General features: G+C 26.8%; 9 protein-coding genes and 1 non-coding gene across 10 annotated transcripts in view; 4 read left to right on the forward strand and 6 right to left on the reverse strand.

The window, feature by feature from the left end:
• Nucleotides 1–356: 356 nt before the first annotated feature.
• DDB_G0276291 (hypothetical protein) lies at nucleotides 357–844 on the forward strand (the record flags this gene model as incomplete). The annotated part of the gene is made up of 2 exons (XM_638119.1): nucleotides 357–582; nucleotides 672–844. 2 exons carry the CDS (start codon nucleotides 357–359, stop codon nucleotides 842–844), a joined length of 399 nt encoding a protein of 132 aa, XP_643211.1.
• A 352-nt stretch (nucleotides 845–1,196) lies between these two features.
• Nucleotides 1,197–2,181, reverse strand: DDB_G0276319 (hypothetical protein; the record flags this gene model as incomplete). Its single annotated transcript, XM_638120.1, has 5 exons — nucleotides 1,197–1,276; nucleotides 1,373–1,559; nucleotides 1,634–1,704; nucleotides 1,823–2,072; nucleotides 2,173–2,181. The coding sequence occupies 5 exons, from the start codon at nucleotides 2,179–2,181 to the stop codon at nucleotides 1,197–1,199; spliced, it is 597 nt and encodes a 198-aa protein (XP_643212.1).
• A 692-nt stretch (nucleotides 2,182–2,873) lies between these two features.
• Nucleotides 2,874–5,057, reverse strand: DDB_G0276321 (AMP-dependent synthetase and ligase domain-containing protein; the record flags this gene model as incomplete). Its single annotated transcript, XM_638121.1, has 3 exons — nucleotides 2,874–4,020; nucleotides 4,130–4,492; nucleotides 4,654–5,057. The coding sequence occupies 3 exons, from the start codon at nucleotides 5,055–5,057 to the stop codon at nucleotides 2,874–2,876; spliced, it is 1,914 nt and encodes a 637-aa protein (XP_643213.1).
• A 437-nt stretch (nucleotides 5,058–5,494) lies between these two features.
• On the reverse strand, nucleotides 5,495–5,986 carry DDB_G0276289 (hypothetical protein; the record flags this gene model as incomplete). The annotated part of the gene is made up of 1 exon (XM_638122.1): nucleotides 5,495–5,986. One exon carries the CDS (start codon nucleotides 5,984–5,986, stop codon nucleotides 5,495–5,497), a length of 492 nt encoding a protein of 163 aa, XP_643214.1.
• An 829-nt stretch (nucleotides 5,987–6,815) lies between these two features.
• On the forward strand, nucleotides 6,816–6,897 carry tRNA-Ser-AGA-4. The gene has a single exon. It is a non-coding gene; the product is annotated as a tRNA-Ser (tRNA).
• A 441-nt stretch (nucleotides 6,898–7,338) lies between these two features.
• Nucleotides 7,339–8,418, forward strand: DDB_G0276323 (hypothetical protein; the record flags this gene model as incomplete). Its single annotated transcript, XM_638123.1, has 1 exon — nucleotides 7,339–8,418. One exon carries the CDS (start codon nucleotides 7,339–7,341, stop codon nucleotides 8,416–8,418), a length of 1,080 nt encoding a protein of 359 aa, XP_643215.1.
• Nucleotides 8,419–8,942: 524 nt separating this feature from the next.
• On the forward strand, nucleotides 8,943–12,122 carry DDB_G0276313 (hypothetical protein; the record flags this gene model as incomplete). The annotated part of the gene is made up of 1 exon (XM_638124.1): nucleotides 8,943–12,122. The coding sequence occupies one exon, from the start codon at nucleotides 8,943–8,945 to the stop codon at nucleotides 12,120–12,122; it is 3,180 nt and encodes a 1,059-aa protein (XP_643216.1).
• A 458-nt stretch (nucleotides 12,123–12,580) lies between these two features.
• expl3 (expansin-like protein) lies at nucleotides 12,581–13,697 on the reverse strand (the record flags this gene model as incomplete). The annotated part of the gene is made up of 2 exons (XM_638125.1): nucleotides 12,581–13,371; nucleotides 13,481–13,697. The coding sequence occupies 2 exons, from the start codon at nucleotides 13,695–13,697 to the stop codon at nucleotides 12,581–12,583; spliced, it is 1,008 nt and encodes a 335-aa protein (XP_643217.1).
• A 901-nt stretch (nucleotides 13,698–14,598) lies between these two features.
• On the reverse strand, nucleotides 14,599–17,741 carry agnA (argonaut-like protein; the record flags this gene model as incomplete). The annotated part of the gene is made up of 3 exons (XM_638126.1): nucleotides 14,599–15,960; nucleotides 16,076–16,573; nucleotides 16,662–17,741. The coding sequence occupies 3 exons, from the start codon at nucleotides 17,739–17,741 to the stop codon at nucleotides 14,599–14,601; spliced, it is 2,940 nt and encodes a 979-aa protein (XP_643218.1).
• Nucleotides 17,742–18,407: 666 nt separating this feature from the next.
• sgcA (guanylyl cyclase) overlaps nucleotides 18,408–25,503 on the reverse strand; it is a gene marked incomplete at both ends in the record, with an annotated part of 10,031 nt that continues 2,935 nt past the window's right edge. The window contains 2 exons of the mRNA XM_638127.1: nucleotides 18,408–23,799; nucleotides 23,966–25,088. Coding sequence (XP_643219.1) covers nucleotides 18,408–23,799; nucleotides 23,966–25,088 — 6,515 coding nt within the window. The remainder of the gene's footprint in view (nucleotides 23,800–23,965; nucleotides 25,089–25,503) is intronic.

A 25,503-nucleotide genomic window follows, 5' to 3' on the forward strand; every position in this document is an offset into this window, starting at 1 on the left:
CATACCTGCATTTGATAGATTAATTCTTTCAATTTTTTATTTTTTTTTTTGAAATTTTTGTTAAATTTACGCATTTTTAAAAAAAAAATGGCAAAGATTGATTTTCTGTTTAAAATGCCATTATGGCGTTGGCATCTTATGAAATATTTTGCTTCCACGTAATTCTTTTAAAAAAAAATTACAAAAAAAAATTAAAAAAAAATAAAAAAAAATAAAATAAAAAATCGAAAATAAAAAAAAAAATTAAATTGTTCAATTCATTTTTTTTTTCATAAATTAAATTAAACACAATATAAATAAATAAATATAAATAATTAAATAAAAATAAAAAATAAAAAAAAAAATAAATAAATAAAATGGAATCAAAACAAGTTGAAAATAAAAAAGTTGAAGTTATTGAACCATTTGAAGATTTAACAGGTGTAGGTGCACCATATAAAAAAGAATCAAGATCTCAATATTTAGAAAGAAGACATAAAGAAGAAGATGAAACTAGAAGTATTTTTTATAAAGAAGGTCTTAAAGGTGGTTTAATTTTTTCTGGTGTTGCCACTACTGGTATTGCTGCTGCTTGTTTCAAATGTATGTTTTTTTTTTAAATATAAATATAAATAAATAAATAAAAAATACTCATACCTTCTTCTCTTTTTTTTTTTTTTTTAATATAACAGCCCATACTTTTAAAAAATCAGTAACATGGAATATAAGAGCATTTTTAGTATCATCAGCATTCATTGCAGGTTTTTGGATTTATGGTGAAACTGCTTCAATGAAATTAATGAAACAAAGAGTATACGATGAAATGGATCAATATTATAATCACCCAGATGAAAAAAAGAATTAAAAATAATTAAATAGTAATATATAAAATAAAATAAAAAAATAAAAAAATTATTCCTCTTCTTAATAAAAAATATAACGAAAAAAAAAAAAAAAAAAAAAAAAAAAAAAAAAACTGATGTACAAATAGTTAAATTTCCCCTCTTCTCTTCCTCTCCTTTCTTTCTCTTCCTCTCCCTTTTTTTATTTTGTTTTTTTCTTTTTGAGTAATTTTAGTAAGAAAAAAAAAAAAAAATAACAAAAGAAATAAAGACAAATAATATTATTTATTTTCATTGCGCGTTGCTTAAAACAAAATTTTTTTTTTTATAAATATGTTTTTAATTTATTTTATTTTATTTTATTTAATATTTAATTTATACTCTATTTATTGCTTGATTCACAATAGTCCCAACAATGTAGGATTGAGCCATTCCTTTAACTTTCTTTCTTGCATCTATTATTTGGAGGAAAAAAAAAAAAAAAAGATTAGTAACACTTTTTGGGTTAAAATAATCCAATTGGATTTATAGGATAATAATAAAGTAATTACCTTTTGCACATTTAATATAACCTAATAAATTTGCACCAGCAAGAAGGAAACAAACAATTTCGACAACTAACCATAAAAAGCTTAAACCAAATAATGAAATGATTGAAAAAACAAACCAAGCAGCTGTAAATGCTAAAACTGGTACCCAAAACATTAATGATTCAGCTGGATTTACTTGACTTTTATCCTATTTATGAATTAATATTTATTAATATTAAATAATAATAATAATGAAATTGTGAAGAAGAAAATTATATTTACTTGTACAGATTCGAATACCCAATTATTTGTTCCATCTTCTTTAATTTGATTCCACCATCTAAGTCCAACCACTAATAATTATAATTTTATTAAAATGTGAAAAACAAATAGAGATTAAATTAGTAATTATAATTCAAGAATTTTTGTTTTTATTTTTTTTTATTATTTCCCATTCTTTTAATACTTTACATTTTCTACCAGTAACATTTTTAGTAACCCAAAAATCGAATGCAGATGACAGGGTTACAATGATAAAAGTCAAAACAAAACCTATATTTACAAATGATGATAAAATGAATATTGCAACTGCTACAATTTTGAAAAAAAGATGAAAAAATACTGATATTGGATGTTTTGGTGCATTGCTTTGTGGTTGTGATTCTGAATTCTGTCCATTATTGTTATTATCGCTGCTTGGTTCATCTTGAAATGGTGAATACTATAATATAAATAAATATTTGTATCAATATTATTTGTTTTTTTATTATTATTATTATTATTTTTTTTATAAAGTTTTCTTTAAATTGTGATCTATTTACTTTCATCATTTTTTATATATTTATCTGTATATTTGTTTATTTGTATTTATTTTAATTAATTTTATATTTTTTAAAGTTTATAATGTATGATTGTGTTTTATATTGAATTGTTTATATTTTTTTTTATTCTTTTAAAAAAAAGTAATGTACTATTAAATATTTCAAAAAGAAAGAAAAAAAAAAAAACGATTTTAATAAACTATAGTTTATTTATTTATATTTGATTAAAATTTATTGCTTAAAAGTTATTCTTCTATATATATATATATACTTTATATATACATATATTTTAATTTAAAAAATTAAAAAAAAAAAAAAAAGTGAAAAATTAAATTTTATTTTTTTTTATTTTTTTTTTTTTTATTTTTACCAGCGCTGTGTGTAGAAAAAAAAAAAAATAAAAAAAAAATAAAAAAAAAATATATTATTTTTAATTTTTATTTGATTGGAATTATCATTGTAATTAGGAGTAATTTAAAACGAGTTTAATTTGAAATAAAAGTTATAAATTATTACCTTTTTTTTTTTTATTATTCTATATTTTATTTTTTTTTAATTAAAAAATTTTTATTTTTTAGTCCGATTTCTTTTTTTTTTTTTTTTTTTTTTTTTTTTTTCCAAAAATTTTATTATTCATCCATTTTTTTTTTTTTTTTTTTTTTTTTTTAAATATATTTAATAATTAATTTTTTAAATTATTATTATTTTTTATTATGTAATGATCTTAAATCTTTACGAATTATTTTACCAGTTGTAGTAGTTGGTAATTCATTAATGAATTCAATTTCTCTTGGATATTCATGAGCAGATAATATTGTTTTTACATAATTTTGAATATCTTTTTTTAATTGATCAGATTTAGAATAGGAAGGATTTAAAACAATGAAAGCTTTTACTATTTCACCACGAATTTCATCAGGTACACCTACCACACCAACATTTGAAACTGAAGGATGTTTTAATAAACAATTTTCAATTTCTGAAGGACCAATACGATAACCACTTGAATTGATTATATCATCATCTCTACCAACATACCAAATATAACCATCACTATCTTTTCTACCCAAATCACCAGTTACTAACCAATCACCATTCATTTTCTTTTTAGCAGCTTTATCATTATTCCAATAAGTTAAAAATGCAACTGGATCTGGTGTTTTCAAAGCAATATCACCAACTTGATCAATTGGTAAAATCATACCATTCGAATCAATAATTTCAACGATATGTCCAGGTATTGGCTTACCAATTGAACCATTCTTGATTGGAAAAACTGATGGACAATTACCAACCAATAGATTTGCTTCGGTTTGACCATAGAATTCTGCAATTTCAACATTGAATTGTTCTTTACCCCATTGTAATAGTTTTTCACCTAAACTTTCACCGCCACTTCCAATCGATGTCATATTAACAGGTGTTAATTTTAATTGCTCCTCTTGTTGTTTCATAATTTTCAACGCTGATGGTGGTAAAAATGCTGTATCTACTTTATTATCAATCAATAGCTTACAAATCTTTTTTGGTTCAAATTTAGTCATACGATGAGCTAATACAGTTACACCATAATAAAGACTTGGAATTAATACATCAAATAATCCACCAATCCATGCCCAATCTGCTGGTGTATAAAAAATATAATCATTTGTTGATTTTCTATTTGGAAAATTATTTTGTGGAAATTGTACACCTGGTAAATGTCCTAATAAAACTCTATGTGCATGTAAACATCCTTTTGGATTACCTGTTGTACCTGATGTAAATATAATTACTGCTTCATCGTCTGATTTACTTTTAATTGCTTCAAATTCTTTTGAATAATTTTCACTAATTTTATCATTCCATCTTTAATTAAAAAAAAAAAAAAAAAAAAAAAAAAAAAAAAAAAATAAAATTAATTAATTTTTAGAAATAAAAATAAATAAATAAATAAATAATTAATTAATTTAATTACTCTTCAATTAAATTACCATAATGTGAATTATTTTTAAAATTTTCAGATAATGTACCAAATACTATAATTTTTTTTAAATTTGGTAAACAAGGTAAAATTCCTAATAATTTTTCAAGATTTTCTAAATCTGTTAATACACAACTTGTAGAAGAATTTGATAATCTAAATTCTAATGCTTCTGGACCAAATAATGTGAATAATGGCATTGTAATCATACCAGATCTTAATGTTGTTGTATGTGATAATGCACATTCAAATCCTTGTGATAATAAAACTCCAACTCTATCTCTTTTCTTTAATCCAATCTCTTTATATTTATTTGCTAATTGATTTGATTTAGTTTGTAAATCTTTAAATGTATATCTATTTTATAAAATAAAATAAAATAAAATAAAATAAATAAATTAAATTAAATTAATAAATAAATAATATTTTTTTTTTTTTTTTTTTTTTTTTTTTTTTTTTTTTTCCAGAAAATTGTGTTCTAAAATAATAAAAAAATATATAAAATAATTTTAAAATACTCTTTAGATATATTTTTATCTTCATCAATTATATGTTTAATTGCTATATGATTCATTTTATTTGGATCATTTGCATGTTTATCACAAATTTCTTGGCCAATATTAAAATATTCTGGTATATCCCATTTGAATGATTTATAGGCCTCTTCATAATTTTTTAAATTTTGAACTTTATTTAAATTTCTATCTAAAAATTCATAAGGTGTTGTTGATGAATAAAATCTTTTATTATAAATATTATTATTATTATTATTTTTATTATTATTGATTAATAATGTTTTAGATGAACATGATGAATTTGTTTTTAATTTTATAGAATTTAGTATTAGTTGTTTTTGTTTTGGTGTTTGTATAATAACTCCACTATTAAAGAATAATCTGTTTAGTTTTTGAGGAAATGACATTCCTTTATTTTGTTTTTATTAATTTTTTGAAATTGAATGTGAATTTTTTTTTTTTTTTTTTTTTTTTTTTTTTGATGATGTTGAAGTGATTTTTTTTTTTAAAAAAAAGTGGATATTATTTTTAAAAAATAAAAAAAAAATAAAAAATATAAAAAATAAAAATTATTACACACCAATGGATATTATCAAAAAAAAAAAAAAAAAAAAAAAAAAAAAAAAAGAAAAATTGATTTTTTCCAATCGTTTTTTTAAGATAAGATAAATAAAAAAAAAAAATAAAAAAAAAAATAAAAAAAAAAATAAAAAAATAAAAATTATATAAATTAAAGAATTATTATATTATTATTTTTATTTAATTTTTTTTTTTTTTTTTTTTTTTTGTTTTTTTTTTTTTTTTTTTTTTTTTGAAATTTACATTATTTATTTTATTTTTATTTCTAAACTAATAATAAATAAGAATCTTCTTTTATTTTTTTCTTTATATTTTCATCATCTTCAATAAGTGAGTAGTAATATTTTATAGTTGGAAATGAAGTTATACTATTGAAACGAAAACTTTTGTCAAATAAACTTTCTATATTATATGCTTTTTTAAGATATTTCCTAAATTCTGACCTCTTTGTATATTTTAAAAATGAAAAATCTGCGTTACCATACACATCTATATATTCAAAAGGCACTTGACATTCTAATCTTTCTTCATGGCAATTATTATTATTATTATTATTTTGATTAAATAATATTAAATTACTATTATTTGTGGAAATATTGTTATTTCCAATTATTTTTTCGTTGTCATCATTACTATTATAATTATTATTATTAATATTATTAATATTATTATTTTGATTTAAAACATTATCATTTTTGGAAATATTTTCATTTAAAATATTACATGCTGCAACTAAAACTACTTTTTGATATCCCATTTTAAGTTTAAATTTTTAATAAAATAATAATGATAAAAAAAAAAAAAAGAGAATAAAAAAAAAAGAAAAAAAAAGTTTGAAAAAAAAAAATTTTTTAAAAAAAAGGTCAAATTTCCAAGAAAAACTAATTTTTTGTTGTTCCGTTATTTTTATTTATTTTTTATTATTTTTAATTTGTTTTTTTTCTTTACTTATTTCAAACTTTTGATGCTTTTTTAGTGTATCACTACCAATTATTTTTAAATAATTTAAATAAAAAAACATATTAAAAAAAAAAAAAAAAAAAAAAAAAAAAAAAAAAATTAAAAAACCCGAACGGCCCTTGTTCGGTTGGTCGCCTCTTTTATACTTTTATTTTATATTTTCTATGTACCGAATTCTTTACTTTTTTTATTAGGGGTTTAAATTTTCAAATGAAAAAAAAGGAAGATATTTATTGAAGAGTATTATTTTTTTTTAACCCCAATAATTCATTCTTAGAATGATTAATAAATTATTAATATAACTATTTCTTCTTTTTTTTTTTAAAAAAGGATAGTTATATTAATAATTTTAATCATATAACAATAAATTAATGGGGTTAAAAAAAAAAAAAAAACAAATTATATTCTAATAAAATATCATATTAATTAAAAATTTATTAGGTTAATTAATTGAAAAAAATAAATAATTAAAAAGTTTATTTTTAATAAAGTTATATTTCCCTGTTTGCTTTATAACTTTTTTTAATTTTATTTAATTTATTAAAATAACAAATTTTAAATTTTTATTTTGGTATTTTTAATAAAAAAAATCAAATAGGTTCTATTGTTTGAAATTCAACATTAAAGACATCGTAGCAAAGTGGTCTAATGCGTCTGACTAGAAATCAGATCCCTTCGGGGGCGCAGGTTCGAACCCTGCCGATGTCGATACGTTATAAAAGATTTTTAATTTCCGAAGTTCGGGTCCAGTTTTTAAGCCTATTAATAAATATTAAATAAAACTCGTATTAAAAAAAAAAAACGAAAAAAACCGTACCGCGATCAAGAGGATACAAGATACACGTGAAAAGTAATTCATCCTTTTCTATCCTTAATCTCGGTCAATTTTAACCAATCTTTCAAAAAAAATCACCAATCCACCACGATCTACAGATCTAACTTACCAAATCGCCGATTCAAAGGAATCCCATCGAGATGAATTCCTACGCAGACGCGGCTAAAATGGCCAACCCCTCCACCCATATGGACGAGGCATCAGAGAACTTCATTAAGGAATTCTCCACAAAAACAGCAGAGATAAAGGAGACCTACCCCAAATTATCAATAGGCCTCAAAGACATCTCCAAATACTGCGAGACCATATTGAACATGACTGCGCTCTCAACCTACGAGAAAAACAACGGATTCTACCCAATTACACTCGAATTCCCCAAAATGGATCTCATGGGGTTAGAAGAAATGAGAAAAACACTCTCAAACTACGATATCCCAATCGACAAGATATACATAGGCAAAGGAACTAGAAAAATGATCCACCTGATGATTAAAAACGAACAATCTCTCCTAAATATCATTAGAGATAGAAGCAAATTGGGAACCTTCATCACCTCCAGTAGAGACTACCACGTCCTCACAGGAAGAGTAAGAATTCCAAGAGAAAAGGCAGGAATAGTGGACGCCCTCATCAAAACTGCCTTTGCAGAAGAAATGCCCTATGCAATATACCATACTATATACTCCACCGACCACCTCCTAGTATTCGGTCTAATAGAATGCGAAATAGGCGATCAAATGAAATCTGGCCAACACAATACAGAAATCGCCAACTTTACCATCAGAACGGCCACCAAAACCTACTCCTCACAAAAGAAAAATAAGAAAGTAGAGTCAAACAACACGGAAGAACCATTAGAAGATGAGATGACAGATGATCCTCCCAACATCCAAAACAGGATAGCAATCAAATCCTCTCAACCAAAACCACAACAACAAACAAACAACCCAGCAAACAATAAGTCTGATAAACAATCAACCCAAGAGAAAAAAGCCCAATCAAAAAAGTCCTCTCAACCTCTTCCCCCCAAAAACCAAGCAGAATCTCAATCTGTCAAACCCACCACAACCACTACCACAACATCCAACGCCATCCAAAAAGACAATGCCAACAAAACGAGCACTAACATCCATTCATCCTCGGAAAACAGAGAGAAGACACCAAACATCCCTCCATCACATAAACGCAAGAACGAGGAAATCCACTCAAACAACGAGGTCACCCAACTCTCACCAACAATAAACAGAAGCAACCCTTACATCCCATCCACCCCTAAGACACCTGTCAAAAATGAAAGGAAAGGAATCATTGAGAGCTTCATAGAGAGTATCTACCCTTCACCATCCAAACCGCAGCTATACGACTCCCAAGAGGAGATCGATATCATCTCATAATGGTAGTAATCAAAATCAACCAATGGAATGTCAGAGGTTGGGGCACTGACACCTCCTTCAAAAACAAAACAGACTTTATCAAATCCCAATCCCCCCCAAACTCATTGGCAATAACCATAGTCAATGAACTCAACGCCGACGCAACACAAGCACACCAGCTATTTCCTGGCTCCATCATTAGCGCAACCAACAGAGGCAACGGAATAGGAATACTAAACCACAACAACCAAAACATAAAACTCTCACCAATATTCATAATAGAAGGTAGACTAATAATATCAGACATTCTAATAAAAGATACCACAACGAGAATCTTGGCCATATACGCCCCGGCCCAACCTGATAAAAGAAAAACACTAGCTTCAACACTAAACAAACACTTCAACAACCAATACCACAACCTAACGTCTAACCCTAAAAAAAACATCGACATCATAGCAGGCGACTTCAATTGTTTAGACTTCAATGACAATCACACATCAAATGATGACCAAGGCAACTTGACAACACAATCCCCAGATGAGATGGCCACAGTAATCGAAGCCATCAGAATTTCAAATAACCTAATGGATATGGACCAACTAAATAAAAGACCCACCTTCTCAAGAACGATACACAACACAAACAATAACCTCACAAGAATCTTGGAAAGGAGACTAGACAGAATATACCTTAACAATAGCATAATCAACTACAGCCAATTATACTTAAGGAACCTAATCCCCCCAAAAATTAATGACATACCTCTATCAGATCACAACTTCCTATCAACCACCTTCACTCTACCCAACATACAGATGAACAAGCGCAGATGGAGATTAAAAAAATCCTCAATCCTCTCAAGCATAATGCTTAAGAAAATAGACTTCCTACTTAACGATTATTCAAGGGAGCTGTCATCCAACCATAACTCTATTTCCTTCTCTCAACTCAACAGCTTACTAAACAAAATAAAACAACTATACACAGAATTTCAAAAACAAAATGACTACAACAATAAGGCAAACATCAAAAATCTAATCTCCCTACTAGAGACAGAATTTAAAGACCAAGCCTTCGCAACCCTTTCAGCAATAAATGAATCTAAAAAAAGAGAAGAACAACTTAAACAAGAATTGAACAACTATTGCGAAGAAACCTCACTCAAGTACATCTCCGCGAGAATCAAGAAAAGACACAATGATTTCACCATCAACGCAGTAAAAGATGCACAAGGTAGAACAATCAACAAACAGGAATTGATCGAAGAAGAATACGTAAAATATTACTCAAATCTTTATGACTACAAAGAAGATGACCCACCATCTCATTATGAAATGTTGGAAAATTGGACAGTGACCAGGGACTCAACATGGGACAACCTTGAAAATGAATTCACATCACAAGAGATCCTAGAAGTAATAAAACAATTGAACCCACACAAATCTCCAGGCCCAGATGGAATTCCAAACTTATTCTACATAACACACAAAGAAAAACTAGCTCCAATACTGGCCTCAGCATTCAACGACACTCTAAGAAATCCTCATCTAATTAGCAAAAATTACAAAGAAGGCCTCATTATCACGATACCTAAAAAGGGAGACCCCGAACTAATCAAAAACAGAAGACCAATTACACTGGCTAACTGTATATATAAAATCCACTCAAAACTAATAAACAATAGAATAATCCCAATACTAACGAAAGTGATCAACCACAATCAAAAAGGTTTCGTACCAGGCAGATTCATTATAGATAATATCATATCAATGAACGAATTAATCAACTATTGTAATGATAAAAGAATTAACGGAATAATTACACTATATGATTTCGAAAAAGCTTTTGACTCGATCTCACACGGTTCAATACTCAGATCACTACAACACATCAACATTCCAACCAATATAATCAACCTGATAATGAATCTACTCACCAAATCTGAAGCAAGAATTGAAATTAATGGTAGAACTACTATACCCTTTGAGATCAAAAGAGGAGTTAAACAAGGAGATCCACTATCACCCACCCTGTTCGTCCTTGTAATAGAGGCTTTAGCTAGAAAAATTTTACAAGATGACCGAATTACTGGCCTTCCTCTAAACAACAGCAACCACAGAGAGAAATTCCAAAGCTTTGCAGACGACTCGGCTTCAATGGTCCCAGACTCTCAACAACTTGAATTAGTACTACAACACTTCAATTCATTTTGCAAAGCCACTTCCTCAAAACTAAACATCGACAAATCTTCATCAATTCTTATAGGCAACCCAGACAATACCAACCAAAGAATTCCAATATCTACAAATCCAGAAAGATACTTGGGATACTTCTTCACAGGCAAAGGGATAACAAGAAAAATGCCAGAAATATTAAACACAATAAGATCATCCTTAGTACTATGGAAAACCACTGACTCAACAATCAAAACCAAAACCAACATCCTCAAAGCATTCGCACTCTCTAAATTAACCTACTATTCATATGTAGAGAACTTTAAGGAAGAGGAATTAAACCAAATCAATAAATTAGTCGAATGGTTTTTATCGGCACCAAACAACAAAAATGCTAGTGGATTTCAAGTTATTAATTTAATGAGAGCCAAAAGAGCAAGATACCCACTAAAAGTAGGAGGCTGGAACATTTGGAATATAGAATTGAGACAACTGGCGCAGAAACTTTGGATTATAAACCAGTTCATCCTAGCACTAGAAACCAAACAAACAAACTCATCTCATCACAAAAGCTGGGAATATCAGATCCAAAAAAACAAATTCACATCCAGATACCTAAAAGAAAACTTAGACGAATGGAACAAAATAAGAATAAAAAAAGCAATCTTCAACAATAATCTCACATCCATAAAAAACGAAAATGGACAACCACTTTCACTGGCAGAATGGTATACCACAATTCAAGACCAAAATCCAACCATCCCTAAAACGGAATTCCAATCATCTCTAAACTTAAGAGGCTACAGCTATAATCAACTCTTCAACAATATACTGAAGATAAAAGACCCTAAAACAAGAGACACAATGTTTAGATTCCATGCCAGATGCCTTCCAATAAACTACCTTCACAACAAACAATGCCCACTCTGCAAAGAAGATATGAGCAAAGACCCATACGGTCACCTGTTCTTCTCATGCAAGAAAACAAAACAATTCATAAAAATAAATAAACTCAAAAATTTCATCTTTATTACCACAGGCAAAGGTAAAAACTGGCACCATACAAGAATTAGGCAAAATAACAATTTCATTAATAGAATAACTCCAAAATTATCACCGACAGCCAAAAAAGATCAAGAAGTGAATGCAGATTACGCCAACCACAGATTCCACAAAGAATACTTTGAATGGAACTATAAAGCAATAGACTATGATCTAACCAGATCATTCGCATATAGAAACCTAATGGCCCTTATCCTCCACAACATTTGGATTTGGATTTGCAATCAAATATACAGTGAAGATCCTTTAACAGATGAATCACTATCATACAGCTCCCTTCTAAAGAAATGGCACAAATTGGCCACTCTAGAATACATCAAAAAAGCAAAAGATCTGAAAAACTTATCAGCAAAAGACCATAATAACTTCAAAGATCCTAAGATCCTTCTCACTTCAACGATCAAGCTAAGAAAAACAACAGCTAATTACTATTGTATTCCAGAATCATCTCTCCCAAATATTATATCTTTTGATCAATTCATATGATTAAAATAACCCTTCAGCTTAAATGATAAGCCTTTAAATAAATATTAAATAAAACTCGTATTAACACAGATGGACATATATCAATCTTGTTAATCCAATATTAAAAAAAAAAAAAAAAAAAAAAAAAAAAAAAAAAAAAAAAAAAAAAAAAAAAAAAAAAAATACATAAATACTCAAAAAAAAACACCAACTAAGGTATTAGTCTAAAAAAGATAGGTGCCCAGCCCAGTTACAACCATGAACCATTTTATCTAAGCAAAAAAAAAAAATAATGTAAAAAAAGTATTTTAAAAAAAGAAGAAAACACGTTAATTAAAAATAAAATGTTATTTAAAAACAAAGGGTTTTTTAATTAAAATTTATTTAAATATTATTACAGGTTTTTATTTTAACTAAAAAATTATATTTTACAAATAAATAATTAATATTAATATCACTAAAAATTTTGAAATTACATTTTAAAAATTAATATTTAATAATATTATTAATATTAATAACAAGAAATTTGGTAAAAGTTTTAAAGAATTTGATTCAATATTTTCATTTTCATTTAGTACCAACATTTCTTTTGACTCTTTTGCAAAGATATAATTTGGTTTTTGGATATATTGTTGGCAATATGATGGAATAAAGTTTTGAGAGTTTGGAGATGGTTGTTTTGTTGGAGTTTGAGTATTTGAATTTTGATTGTTTGAAGTTTGTTGAGAATTAAATGTTTGAGGTTTATAATTAATTGGATTATTTTCATTTAAATTGGAACAAGATGTTGAAAATTGGCCTGAAGTTTCATAAACTTTTCTGCTTTCTACTTTTGGAATAGTTACATAAATAAATTCTCCACCAATTGATTCGATTCTAACATGAAATTGTCCACCAGTAATACTTGTTGGCCAGTAGTTATATGTGGTTTGGGATAGTGGAACAAATTGATTACTATTTGATAATTTAATTGAAACTTGTTTAATTATAACTTTACTATTGAATACAAAGAAAGATGTCCAAAAATCATTACTACCATCTTTCATCATAATTTTAACATTTCCTGAAACTTCACATGGTACTTTTACATATGATAATCCATCTAATACACCTTGAGATTGTGGCCCCAAAATTGAAAATGCAGCTGGTGATAAATCAAAATGGTTATCTCTTTGACAATAACCTGCATCATGACATGAATCAGTTGCCATTACTGTAACTGAAGCATTTTTAGAATTTGAAATTTTAAAACATTGACCACATTGAGCACCTTAAAATAATATTAATAATAATTTATTAAAAAGGTAATAAAAAAAAGAAATGTTAAAATTTTCTTATTATTATTATTTTTTTATTTCTTAAAAAATAATAATAAATACCATTTTGATAAAGTTTTGATCCAAGAGCTGCAATCATATAGTTACCAGGACCCAATGGACCATTTAATTTTTCAAATCCACAATTACCTGCATCGATAGCAGTATAAAAAGTTGCAGATGCCCCATTAATTATACTTTGGCTAAATGGACATGATTGTGCACTGATTAAAATAAATTTTACAATCGAAAGAACCAAAAAGATAGTATTGAATTTCATTTTTATTAATTTTTTTTTTTATAAAATACAATTTTAATAATTTACAATTTTTTTTTTTTTTTATTTAAATGATTAGATTATAATTTTTTAAATGATATTTTAAAAAAAAAAATTTGTTTAAATAATTTTTTTTTTTTAATTTTTTAAAAAAAAAATAAAATAAATTAAAAATAAATAAATAATATAAAATAATAATAATAATTTTATAATAAAACATTTGATTATTTTGTCAAAGGAGACAATTATTTACTTGCATATCAATTGTACAAATAGTGATAATTTAAGAAATTGAATACCGATTTATTTTGAAGGATCAGATAATAAAACAAATATATATTATCAATATTAGTTTTTTTTTTTTTTTTTTTTTTTAATTTGTTTTTAAAAAAAAAATTTTCATTTTACAAAACCACAAATTATTATTATCTATCTGTCATTACCACACCCCACATAAATTCAATCAGTTATTTTTTTTTTTATAACATTCCCAATTTCAATATTTAAAATTATAATAAAGAAATAATAATTTTAAAATTAAAAAAACCATGTTCAAATTTGATCAAATAAAAAATCAAATAATTTATAATAAAATATTATAATTTTAATTCATTTTTTTTATTTTTTTTATTTTATGTTTCAAGTAAGTTTTTTTATACTATTTTATAATAAAAAAAATAAAATAATAATAGATAAAACCAATATCTAATTTTTAAACCATTTTAAAAAAAAAAAAAAAAAATAAAAAATAATAATATTAATAGTTTTTTATCTTTTAAATAAAAAAAAAAAAAAAAAAAAAGAAAAATGTTATCGCAATTAAATAAAATTATCTTTTTATTTTATTTTTTTAATTCTTTTAACTTTTTTTTTTTTTTTTTTTTTTTTTTATCAATTGACATTTTTAAAGGAAATATAATTTATCAGATAAATCTTTATCAACATTACGACCAACAGTTCTACCAATTAAAAATGCCATTTTATGAGCAAATTGACAACTTGCTGGTACACGAACAGATTTTTCAAAATTGAAATAAAGATGACACATTTGGAAAGTAAAGAATTGGAATAAATCAGCAGCCATTTGATGTTCATCCAATAAGACATGGTAATGAGTTGGATTGATTGAACCTTTGAAAGCAACTTGAGAGACCAAAAAGAAATCGTACCAATTTTGATGGGTAATCTTTGAATCGATTAAAGTACCTGGTGGAGGATTTGCTTTTTGATTATCGTTTGTAAAGAAACGAGCGTTTGTATTCTTTTTAACGATAGTGTAAACCAATTTTGGTTTAGTACCCCAAGAAGAAGGAGTTTCGGCAAAACCTTTTTTCATTGCGGCAATTTCAGTCTTATTGACGAGATCCAACATACCATCACCAACACCATCACGATAAACAATCACCAATTCTGGTAAACAATTGTTATGGTTAAAGTAGCTTTTCATAGCTTCTTTGGTGGCGTCCTCAAGGGAATGAATAATTTCTTTACCAGGACGTTCTTGAGCGTAAGCACGAGAGAAAAACTTTTGGAATTTATCATCGATGGTTGCAACGAAACCAACCACTGAATGACCTTTCATATCTGAATTGTGACCAACATCGACACCAATGACCATGGTTTTCTTTGGTACACCCTTGTAGATATCTTGACCGAGACCCCATGGTGCTAAACCTAACTTGGCAACCACTTGTTGTTTCAATTTGACAGAGACTGGTCTACCTTTATCAAAGGTTCTAGAAAAGATACATTGAGTTAAAACTCTGAATTGGATCAATGACTTCATTTTGATACCTTTGTAAACTTCTGCATTATTTTGAGGAATAATAATCAAAAAGAAGCTAACACCTTTTTTGACATATTGTTCCATAATATCAGTGTAAATGGTTGATTTAATATCACGGGAACTCTTTGGAAGTACTGGATGATGAATAGTTGGTGGTTGTAATTGACTTTCTCTAAGGAAAAGATCAAGATTCTTTTGACACTCACCTCTTTGGAAATCAAGTTGTTCAACAATGAATACCCATTTAACATTTCTCAATGCATTGGCGTTATTAATTGGAACATTCTTTGGTGCTTGTAATACACAACCTTCAACTTTTAAAGCTGGTTGATAAGAAATACCCCATGATTCCAACTCTTTTGAAATTGTTGGATTTGTATTAAATCCATTAACAAAATTATTTAAATTATCAATTCTTTTATATGGTTCAACATTTGATTCTTCTGCTAAATCTTTCATAATATGAAAATCTTTACGCATCTTTTTTTTTTTTTTTTTTTTTTTTTTTTTTTTTTTAAAAAAATAATATTAATATATTTTTTTTTTAAAAATATGTATTTAAAATATATATTTTAATAAAATTTTTAAAACTTACTTCATCATTTAAACCAGTTAAATAAGTTAATTCTGGAACTAAATAAATTGTTTGTTTCATACCTCTCATTTTAACTTCAGATTTTAATAATGGTTGATTTAAATCGGTGATTTTATATTTTGGATAATTCTTTTGATAATATTGTAAAAAGGTAGTTGAACCTTCCATAATATCGGTAACCTTTGAATTTTTACCTTGCCATGAAATACCAGAGATACGATAAGTTTTATTATTATAACGAGTTAAAACAATTGAATTTACAATTTCAGCGGTGCATCTATTGGTATTATTATTTAAATATCTAATTCTTTCCAATACAGTCTGAGATCTAACAACTTTGGTAGTTGAATCACATAATAACATTGTACCAGCTTCAGTTGGAATAACTGATGTACTAAAACCTTTCCAAACTTCTAAAAAGTGTTTTGGTACATCTCTTTTACCAACTGATGTATAATAATTTCTACCCATTAATGAATATCCCATTGATCTCATAAACTAATAAAAAAAAATAAATAAAAAAATTTAATAATTAATTATTTATATATTAATATATATTTATAAATTTATATTTATAAAAACCTACAGATTTGGTTAAAACATTAAAGAATTGAGTAATTGATTTATCAGTATGATCAAATTCTTTTGCTAATTTAATTAAAATTTGAACTCCATCAACATTTTGAGAATTAATTTGAATCTTTTTAGCAGAGAATAATAAAGAATCACCATCATATTTAGTAAAGATTAAAGAATTTGCAGCTAGGAATTCTTTCATAACCTTGAATCTTCTATCTCTTGCAACTTGTGGTGGATCGTAATCAATACGATAGAGGAATAAACTTCTATTTTGTCTTACTTGAACTGGGAAGAAATTTGTAATAACAGAAATTGGTTGACTTTGAATTGATCTTGGTTTTGCTGGGACAATTGCAATATTTTCAATATCATCATCTTTGACTAAATCTTTTCTTGAAATTGTTGGAACCTGTGCTGCTGCTGGTGAACTTGATGAAGTGGTAGTAGTAGTGGTAGTGGTTGTTTGTTGTTGTTGTTGTTGTTGCTGTTGTTGTTGTGGTTGTTGTTGTGGTTGAAGATTTTGTGGTGGCTGCTTACCCCAAGAACCACTTGGTTGTTTTGGTTGACCTTGTTGTGGACCTTGTTGTGGGCCCCTTTGTTGTTGTTGACCTTGTTGTTGACCTTGTTGTGGACCTCTTTGTTGTTGTTGACCTTGTTGTGGGTGACCTTGTTGTGGGTGACCTTGTTGTGGACCTCTTTGTTGTTGTTGTGGGTGACCTTGTTGTGGACCTCTTTGTTGTTGTTGTGGGTTACCTTGTTGTTGACCTTGTTGTTGTGGACCTCTTTGTTGTTGACCTTGTTGTGGGTGACCTTGTTGTTGGCCTTGTGGGTGACCTTGTGGGTGACCTTGTTGATGGAAACCTGGTGGTGGACCTCTTGGTTGTTGTTGTTGTTGTTGTTGTTGTGGTTGTTGTTGTTGTTGTTGTTGTGGTTGTTGTTGTTGTTGGAAACCTGGTGGTGGACCTCTTGGTTGTTGTTGTTGTTGTTGATGTTGTGGTTGTTGTTGGAAACCTGGTGGTGGTTTTACGCCTCCTGCTGGATTTGGTTGGTTTGGTTCATCTTGTATGTTTGGTTTTTTAGGACCCATGTTAATTGGATTAAGAAAAATATATATATATATATAAATAAAACAATTATTTTATTTAAATATGTATCTTTTAATTAAATAATGTTTAGTGGAAAAAAAAAAAAGTTAAAAAAAAAAAATTAAAACGTCAGAATCTTGAAAAAAAAAAAAAAAAAAATGAAAAAAAATAAAATATTTTGAAAAAAATTCGCGCTGACTTTTCAAAGATTTTTTTTTTTTTGGATTATGTTTTAGAAAAAAAGATCTGAAAAATTGTTTTTATTAATGGTAAGGTATACTATTTTCATATTTTTGTCTTTGAATTCAATTATTTTAAAAAAAAAAATATATATAAGTGATTTGTTTTGATTTTTTAATTTTTTTTAAATAAATGAATAAAATTAGGGATTTAATTATTATATTTTTTTTTTTTTAATAGCATAAAAAATTATTTTAGTGATTAAAAGTTTCAATCTGGCAAAATTTGGGTGGGAGGGGGAGAAATCTAAATAAATTAAAATAATTTAAAATCAAAAAAATTGATTAAATAAAGTAGATTTTTAAGTTTAATTTTTAAAAAATACATAAATACTATTTTACAATTGTTTATTATTTTTTTTTTTGGTTTCTTTTTTTTTTCTTTTTTTGAAATTTTTCTATTTAGTTTTTTTTTTTTTTTTCTTCTAATTATTCTTTCCAAAATTTAATACCAATCTTTTTTAGAATATCTTTTTTTGCGCCATTATTTGATGGTTGATTTGGAGGTGAAAATTGTTGAGATGTTATTGAATTTGGTGATTGTGGTGATTGAGGTGATTGTGGTGATTGTGGTGATTGTGGTGATTGAGGTGATTGTTGATCACTACTACCATTATAGGAATTATTTGAACCAGAAGATGAACTAGATAAATCTTGAGATGATACTGTTCTGAGTGGTTGAGATGAATTTACATTTTCATGAACACTAACAGGTCTAGATCTACTACTTCCGATTTGAACTGAAGGTTGTGTTGTTCCAGTATCAGCAGCAGTATAATGGAAATCACTAATTGAATGTTGTGGTGATAATACAGGAGATTTTATATCTTGACCACCATTGGCTTGTTGATAATTACCAATACCACCAACACTATAACGCTTATTTATTGGACTATTATTACCACTTGGTGAACCACTACCACCACTATTATTATTATTTGAATTATTATTATTATTATTTGGATTATGAATACAAACAAAATCAAAAGACATACCAAGTTTTTGACATTTTTCTTTTGCTTCTTTTAATGCAGATAAATTATTTTGATCATCAGATTCACGATAACCTAAAGCAAACATTAAAGTTTTAACCAAAAGTAATCTTGGTTGACCAATTGGGAAAGTTTCAGCAAATCTTTCCAAAATGGTTATGGAATCATTAATTTCGGTGACTAATCTTGATTTGGGGACAGTGACAGCAGTAGCAGAGATATGTTGATGATTTTGTAAGATTTTAATGAGTACCAAAGGTAAACCAGTGTAAGCTTCATACATTGAAAAGTTATTGGCATCACATTTACTAATGATAATTGAAACACGTCTACAACAATCATAAGCCAATTGCCAATCTTTTTCATTGATTGCAATTTGAGCTTTTAGAATGGTATAGTTTGCATGAGCAGAATTCGATAGCTCTTTAATTGACAATAGGTCAACCAAACGTTCAATATCTTGTAGAATGGTATGACAACGTTGGAATTGTCTCTCGTAAAATAATGCACAACCTTCCACTGTTAGAGCCAATATTTGATTATGATTATCACCACGATTTCTTGCACTCTCCAAAGCTTTAGTGGTTTGTTGATAGATTAATGATAACTTTCCACCATTGCTACCCAATAAAAGGTAACAAACCGATAAGAATATATTGGATTCTTCCATCAACTTTTTATCACCCGTTTTATGTGATGCCTCGATCGATTTCTTATAACCACTTTCTGCCTCTTCCCATCTACCTAAACCAGACATATAAATACCCCAACTTTGATGACTATTACCATAAACAAATCCATTTGTTTGATCCATTTTAGATAATACTTCTGCATAATATTTTAAAGGTGTTGATGAATCACCATTATTACCTAAAACACGTATACCAATTGAATATGCTTCAGCTTGTAAATTCCAATCTGTTAATGATGTTTGTACTGTTGTTGTCGTTGTTGTTGTTGAACTTGATGATAGTTCATTATTATTTGAACTATTATTATTATTATTATTATTATTATTGTTATTATTATTATTATTATTATTACTATTATTATTACCTAAACTATTAAATAATCTATTTTTAATACTACTATGACTATTATCAAATGAAAGTTGTAATGAAACATAAGAACACCAAGAATCTAAAGTTTTTGAACAATCATGTAATGAAATTTTACTTTGAACGAATAAACATAAAATTGCTTCTCTCTTTTCTAACATATCTAAATTACAAGAAAAGAATTTTGTAGCTGAATCTTGTCTTACAGCTGCTTTTGCCAAAGTTCTTAATTTTGGTTTACTTGCACCACTTGAATAATCTTTTGGTGTTGGTGGTTCAAGACCTAAATATTTCAATGCATTCAATAAATGATAAGATGCTTGTCTAAATCTACCAACATTAAATAATGCTAAACCTAATTTTCTAGTTATTGATATAATTTCAATTGGTACTTTTTTAAATCCTAAACTAACTAAATCTGCTAATGTTGGTGGATTTAATATTGTATTATTATTGTTATTGTTATTGTTATTATTATTATTATTTTTATCCTTTTCTTTATCTTTTTCTTTCTCTTTCTCTTTCTCTTTTTCTTTTTCTTTTTCTTTATCCTTATCTTTTTCTTTTTCTTTATCTTTATCTTTTATATCTTCACCTAAATTACTAAGTGAATTATTATTACTATTATTATTACTATTATTATTACTATTATTATTATTTGAATTACTATTTACTAAATTTGAATTATTTGAATCCATTAAATCTTGAAATGAAATATTATTTGGATTATTTGAATTTGAAGAGATACTAACAGCATCTTTTAAATTTTGAGAGGAAGAACGACGATGTAATTTTTTATGAATTTTAACTTCTTCCTCTGCAATGAATTCTTGTTCCATACATTTTAGAGCAAGTTGAAAGAATTTAATTGCCTCTTTATTATTATTTTCAGCTTGGGCCAAAACACCAGCTTTCGTTGCGTATTCAATGGTTTTTGAATTATTTTGAGCTGAATGATAATGATGAACCAATGAAATGAATAAAGAATGTTGTGGTGTACAAGTATCCTCTAAAACTTTAGCAATCTTTTGATGAAGCTCCCTTCTTTGTGAGAATAACATTAAATCGTAAATTACTTCTTGTGTACGAGTATGATGAAATGAGTATAATAAATTATTATTAATAATTGAAGTTGGAGTTGATGGTTGTTCATTAGCATTATTATTGTTATTATTATTATTATTATTATTATTATTGTTATTGTTATTATTAATATTTGGTTGTGATGCTAATAATAAAACATTATTAGTTTTATATGAACTATGATCAGCTTGATTATTTAATAATTGTTTTTGAAGTTGTTGTTGTTGTTGTAATTGTTGAAGTAATTGTTGTTGAGTATTAATAGTTGTTGATTTAATGAAATCCAATCTTTCCAATACAGCTAAATCTTTTGCTAAATCTTGTTTACTAATTGCATCCAATGGTAGAATACGATGAAGTGAATCAACAGTAAAAGGCATACCAATTACAGAGGCAATTTTCAACTCCAATTGTTGAATGGGTGATAATCTATCGACTCTACTAGTGATCAATGATGTTACAGTACGTGGTAATGATAGTCTAACATGGTCAATTGCCTCTTTAGGATTAATGAATCTTGAAGATGCTTCATCGATTAGTCCATTTGAAATTAGACCATTCACCATCTCCTCAATTACAAAATGATTACCTTGTGAACGATTATAGATCTCTTCAATGATTTCATCTGGTATACCACTTTCATCACTTGGAAAATCTAACATTCTCTCTACCAATAGTGTGGTTTCAACCTTACCATTCAATGGTTCCAATTGAATTTTCGTTACCAACTCTGTTGGTAATTGACTGAATCCATAGGGTATACCATCTTTTGAGGGACGTAATGAAATGATTATTAAACAATTTGCTAAATTTTTAACAGCATTCAATGTTAATGTCCAACTTGCACTGTCCATAAATTGTGCATCATCAATTACAATAATACTACCAGTTGGTATTGCTTTTGTTAAAATTTTCATCATTGTCAATTGTAATGATTCTGCTCTTTGTTGTGCTGAATATCTACGATTCTCTTTTAATTCTTCTGATGTTAATTTAATAACTGATGTTTGTAATTGATTTTGTTCAACTATTGGTAATTTTTCATTATTTTCATTGCCATTATTATTATTATTATTGATTATATTTATATCTAAAACTTGATTTAATAATTGAATTTGAGTAAAATTAAAATCAGAAAATGATTGATAACCATTAATTGATTCATCTTTTAAAAATTGTAATAAAATTTGTTTCCAAATATAAAATGAGATTGATTCAGACATTTGAATACCACTTGCTTTAAACATTTTTAAATCCATACAAAATGAATATTTAATTTCAGAGATTAATCTAGATTTACCTAAACCAGCTTCAGCTTCAATGATTGCGACATGAGTTGGACCAGAATTACTTGTGATTTGATCGATTATATTTGCCATTTGACGTAATTGAGTGTGTCTTCCAATGATACCTTTATTCTTTATCATATGACGTGGTGATGAATTTTTCATTGATTGTAATTTTTTAATTGGTTTATAAACATTGATTGGGGCAACTTTACCCTTGACTTTGATTGGATTTGCCAATTTAACAAATTCAATCATTTTTGCAGTTTTCGAGGTTTCTTCATCACAAAGTACACCACCTTGTGAATGTGACATTAAACGTGCTGCCAAGTTTACAATATCACCAACCACGGCATATTCCCTACGTTCATCACTACCAACATCACCACAAAAACATTTACCAGTGGTGATACCAACCGATGAAATCACTGCCAATTTGAAAACATTTACCACAATCTCCATTGCAGCTTCAACTGCACGTGATGGATCGTCCTCATGTGAATAAGGTGGTACACCCCATGCTGCTATCAGGACACAACCCTTATCATCCACTATAAATTGACGAACTGTACCTTCATGTTTATAAACTATCGCTTGACTTTCAAATACAATATTTTGAAGTTTATCTAAATCTGTGTCTGGATTTGGAGTACCATAGGATAAATTCATAAATAACACAGTGATATAACGTAACTCTGCCAAATAATCATTTTTGAATTGATTGTGAACTGCATTTGGTACGAATCTTTTCAAAGAATCCTCCATATCCATTAGTAGTGGTAACTCTTGTAAGAATTTATGATTGATTTGAGAGCCAACCATGGTTGAGAGGAAATCGAAATCATTGATTAAATCTTTCTCCAAAAGGGTTGTTATCGATTCCAATTTGTAGTTATGTTTTTGTTTCTTTTGTGAAAAGGTTGCATATGGTTTCATCTTTTCTTGAGTGGCTGGTGATACATAGATCTCCCCAGACTCTGCCTCCTTTTCACATAGAGTAGCTTGAATTAATGCTTCACCACAAATTAAAAACTCTACTTTCTCTTTACAACCACCAACGTAAACCCCACTAATATCACCACATCCAATACCAATATGCAATGTTAAGAATCCACCTGGCACTGGGAAATTATGTAACTTCTTTTGTAATGCCAATGAACATTCACATGCAATTCTAACCCTATTTATCAACTCTCCATTGGTTGGCCAATGTGCTAATACTGCATCACCTGCAAACTTTACAATATCACCTCCAAATCCTTTCACTATCTTTATCAGTATTGTAAAATATGAATTTAAATTCTTTGTTAATAATTCAACACCTTCTTTACCATGATTACCTAATCTTTCTGTTAGTGATGTAAATCCTGAAATATCTGCAAATAATACACATGATGAATATCTATTTTTTAAAAAAAAAAAAAAAAAAAAAAAAGTTAAAATTTTTGTTTTCTCTTATTATTAACAATAATAATAATAATAATAATAATAATAATAATAATAATAATAATAATAATAATAATAATAATAATAATAATAATAATAATAATAATAATAATAATAATTACTTTTCTAAATGTGGTGGTACAATTGGAGTTGCAGAAGCTAATAAACCTTTAATAACTAAATTTGAAACATAACTACCTAAAGAAGTGATTTGATGTCTTTGTTTTTCATCTAATGGTACTTGATCTTGACGTTCTCTATGAGTTGAACCTTCTAACCAAAATTGATTAAAACTATTTCTTTGTTGGTGTTCATCATTTTGTTTCATTGAACGTAAATGTTTTGAAAATATTGACAAACCAATTTTATTTTGTTTTGATAAATCTTTTGGTTTTAATAATTGTTTTTTTGATAATACATCTTCTGATGCTCCTAAAATTTGATTTAATTTCTTATTATTACTATTATTAATACTTGTACCTAAATTACCGCTATTATTATTTGTTGATGTTGATGTTGTTGTTGTTGAATCATTTAATTTTGATATATTTAATTCTGGTACTTTAAATCCATATGTTACAGTTTGTTGATCATTATTTGATACCACCACCGACATTGGTGATGTATTTCCATTATTATTATTATTTACATTATTATATCTATCCATTTCCTCGTTATTATCAATTGTATTTAAAAGGTCATAAATTAAATTTTGATTTTGTACAGTGTCGGTTGTGTTTGTTATTGCTGTTGTTGTTGTGGTGGTGGTGGTGGTTGTGGTTGTTGTATTATTATTATTATTATTATTATTATTATTATTATTATTATTATTATTATTATTTGGTGATGAAATTGGTATAAGATCACTAATTCTTTCAAGTGAAGTTGATGGTGATATCTTTGAGTGTGATGATGATGATGGTGAAGTTACAGGTGATGATACAGGTGATATAATTGGAGAGGATATAGGTGATAATATAGGTGTCGTTGGACGACTTTTACTACTACTACTACTATTGCTATTGTTATTATTTATACTATCTAATTTATCTGATTTATCTTTTACTTTTGAATTTAATTTAAATATTGATTTTATTGGACTTGAAGATGTTTTATCATGATTTTTTGACTCTAATGATTTTGGATGATGTGGTGGTTTGGATTTAGTTGTTTTACTATTACTTAAACTATTAATATTTAAACCTGTCGTTGAAGTTGGATTTGAAGTCGTTGGATTTTCGATTACTATTTTTGAATTAAATTAATTTTAAAATAATTAAATTTTAAAAAAAAAAATTAAAAAAAAAAAAAAAAAAGAAGAAATAAAAATAAATAAAAATAAAATTAATTGATATTAATATTAAATTTTAATATTGTAATTTAAAATTTTATATTGATTGGATTGGATTGGATTTGATTTGGAACTGAATAAAAAAAATAAAAAAAAAAAATAAAAAAAAAAAACAAAATAAAATAAAAAAAAAAATAAAATAAAAAAAAAAAAAATGGCGAGTTTATTTGAATGTCTATTTTTGATTATAATATGGATGTTGTTGGGTTTGTTTTGTTTTTTTTTTTTTTTTTATAAAAATTTAATTTTGATTTTTTGATTTTGATTTTTTTTTTTTTTTTTTGTAGTTTTTTTTTTTTTTAATGTATT

The sequence above is a fragment of the Dictyostelium discoideum genome, assembly GCF_000004695.1.
Source record: "Dictyostelium discoideum AX4 chromosome 2 chromosome, whole genome shotgun sequence".
In the NCBI taxonomy this organism is placed as follows: Eukaryota; Evosea; class Eumycetozoa; order Dictyosteliales; family Dictyosteliaceae; genus Dictyostelium; species Dictyostelium discoideum.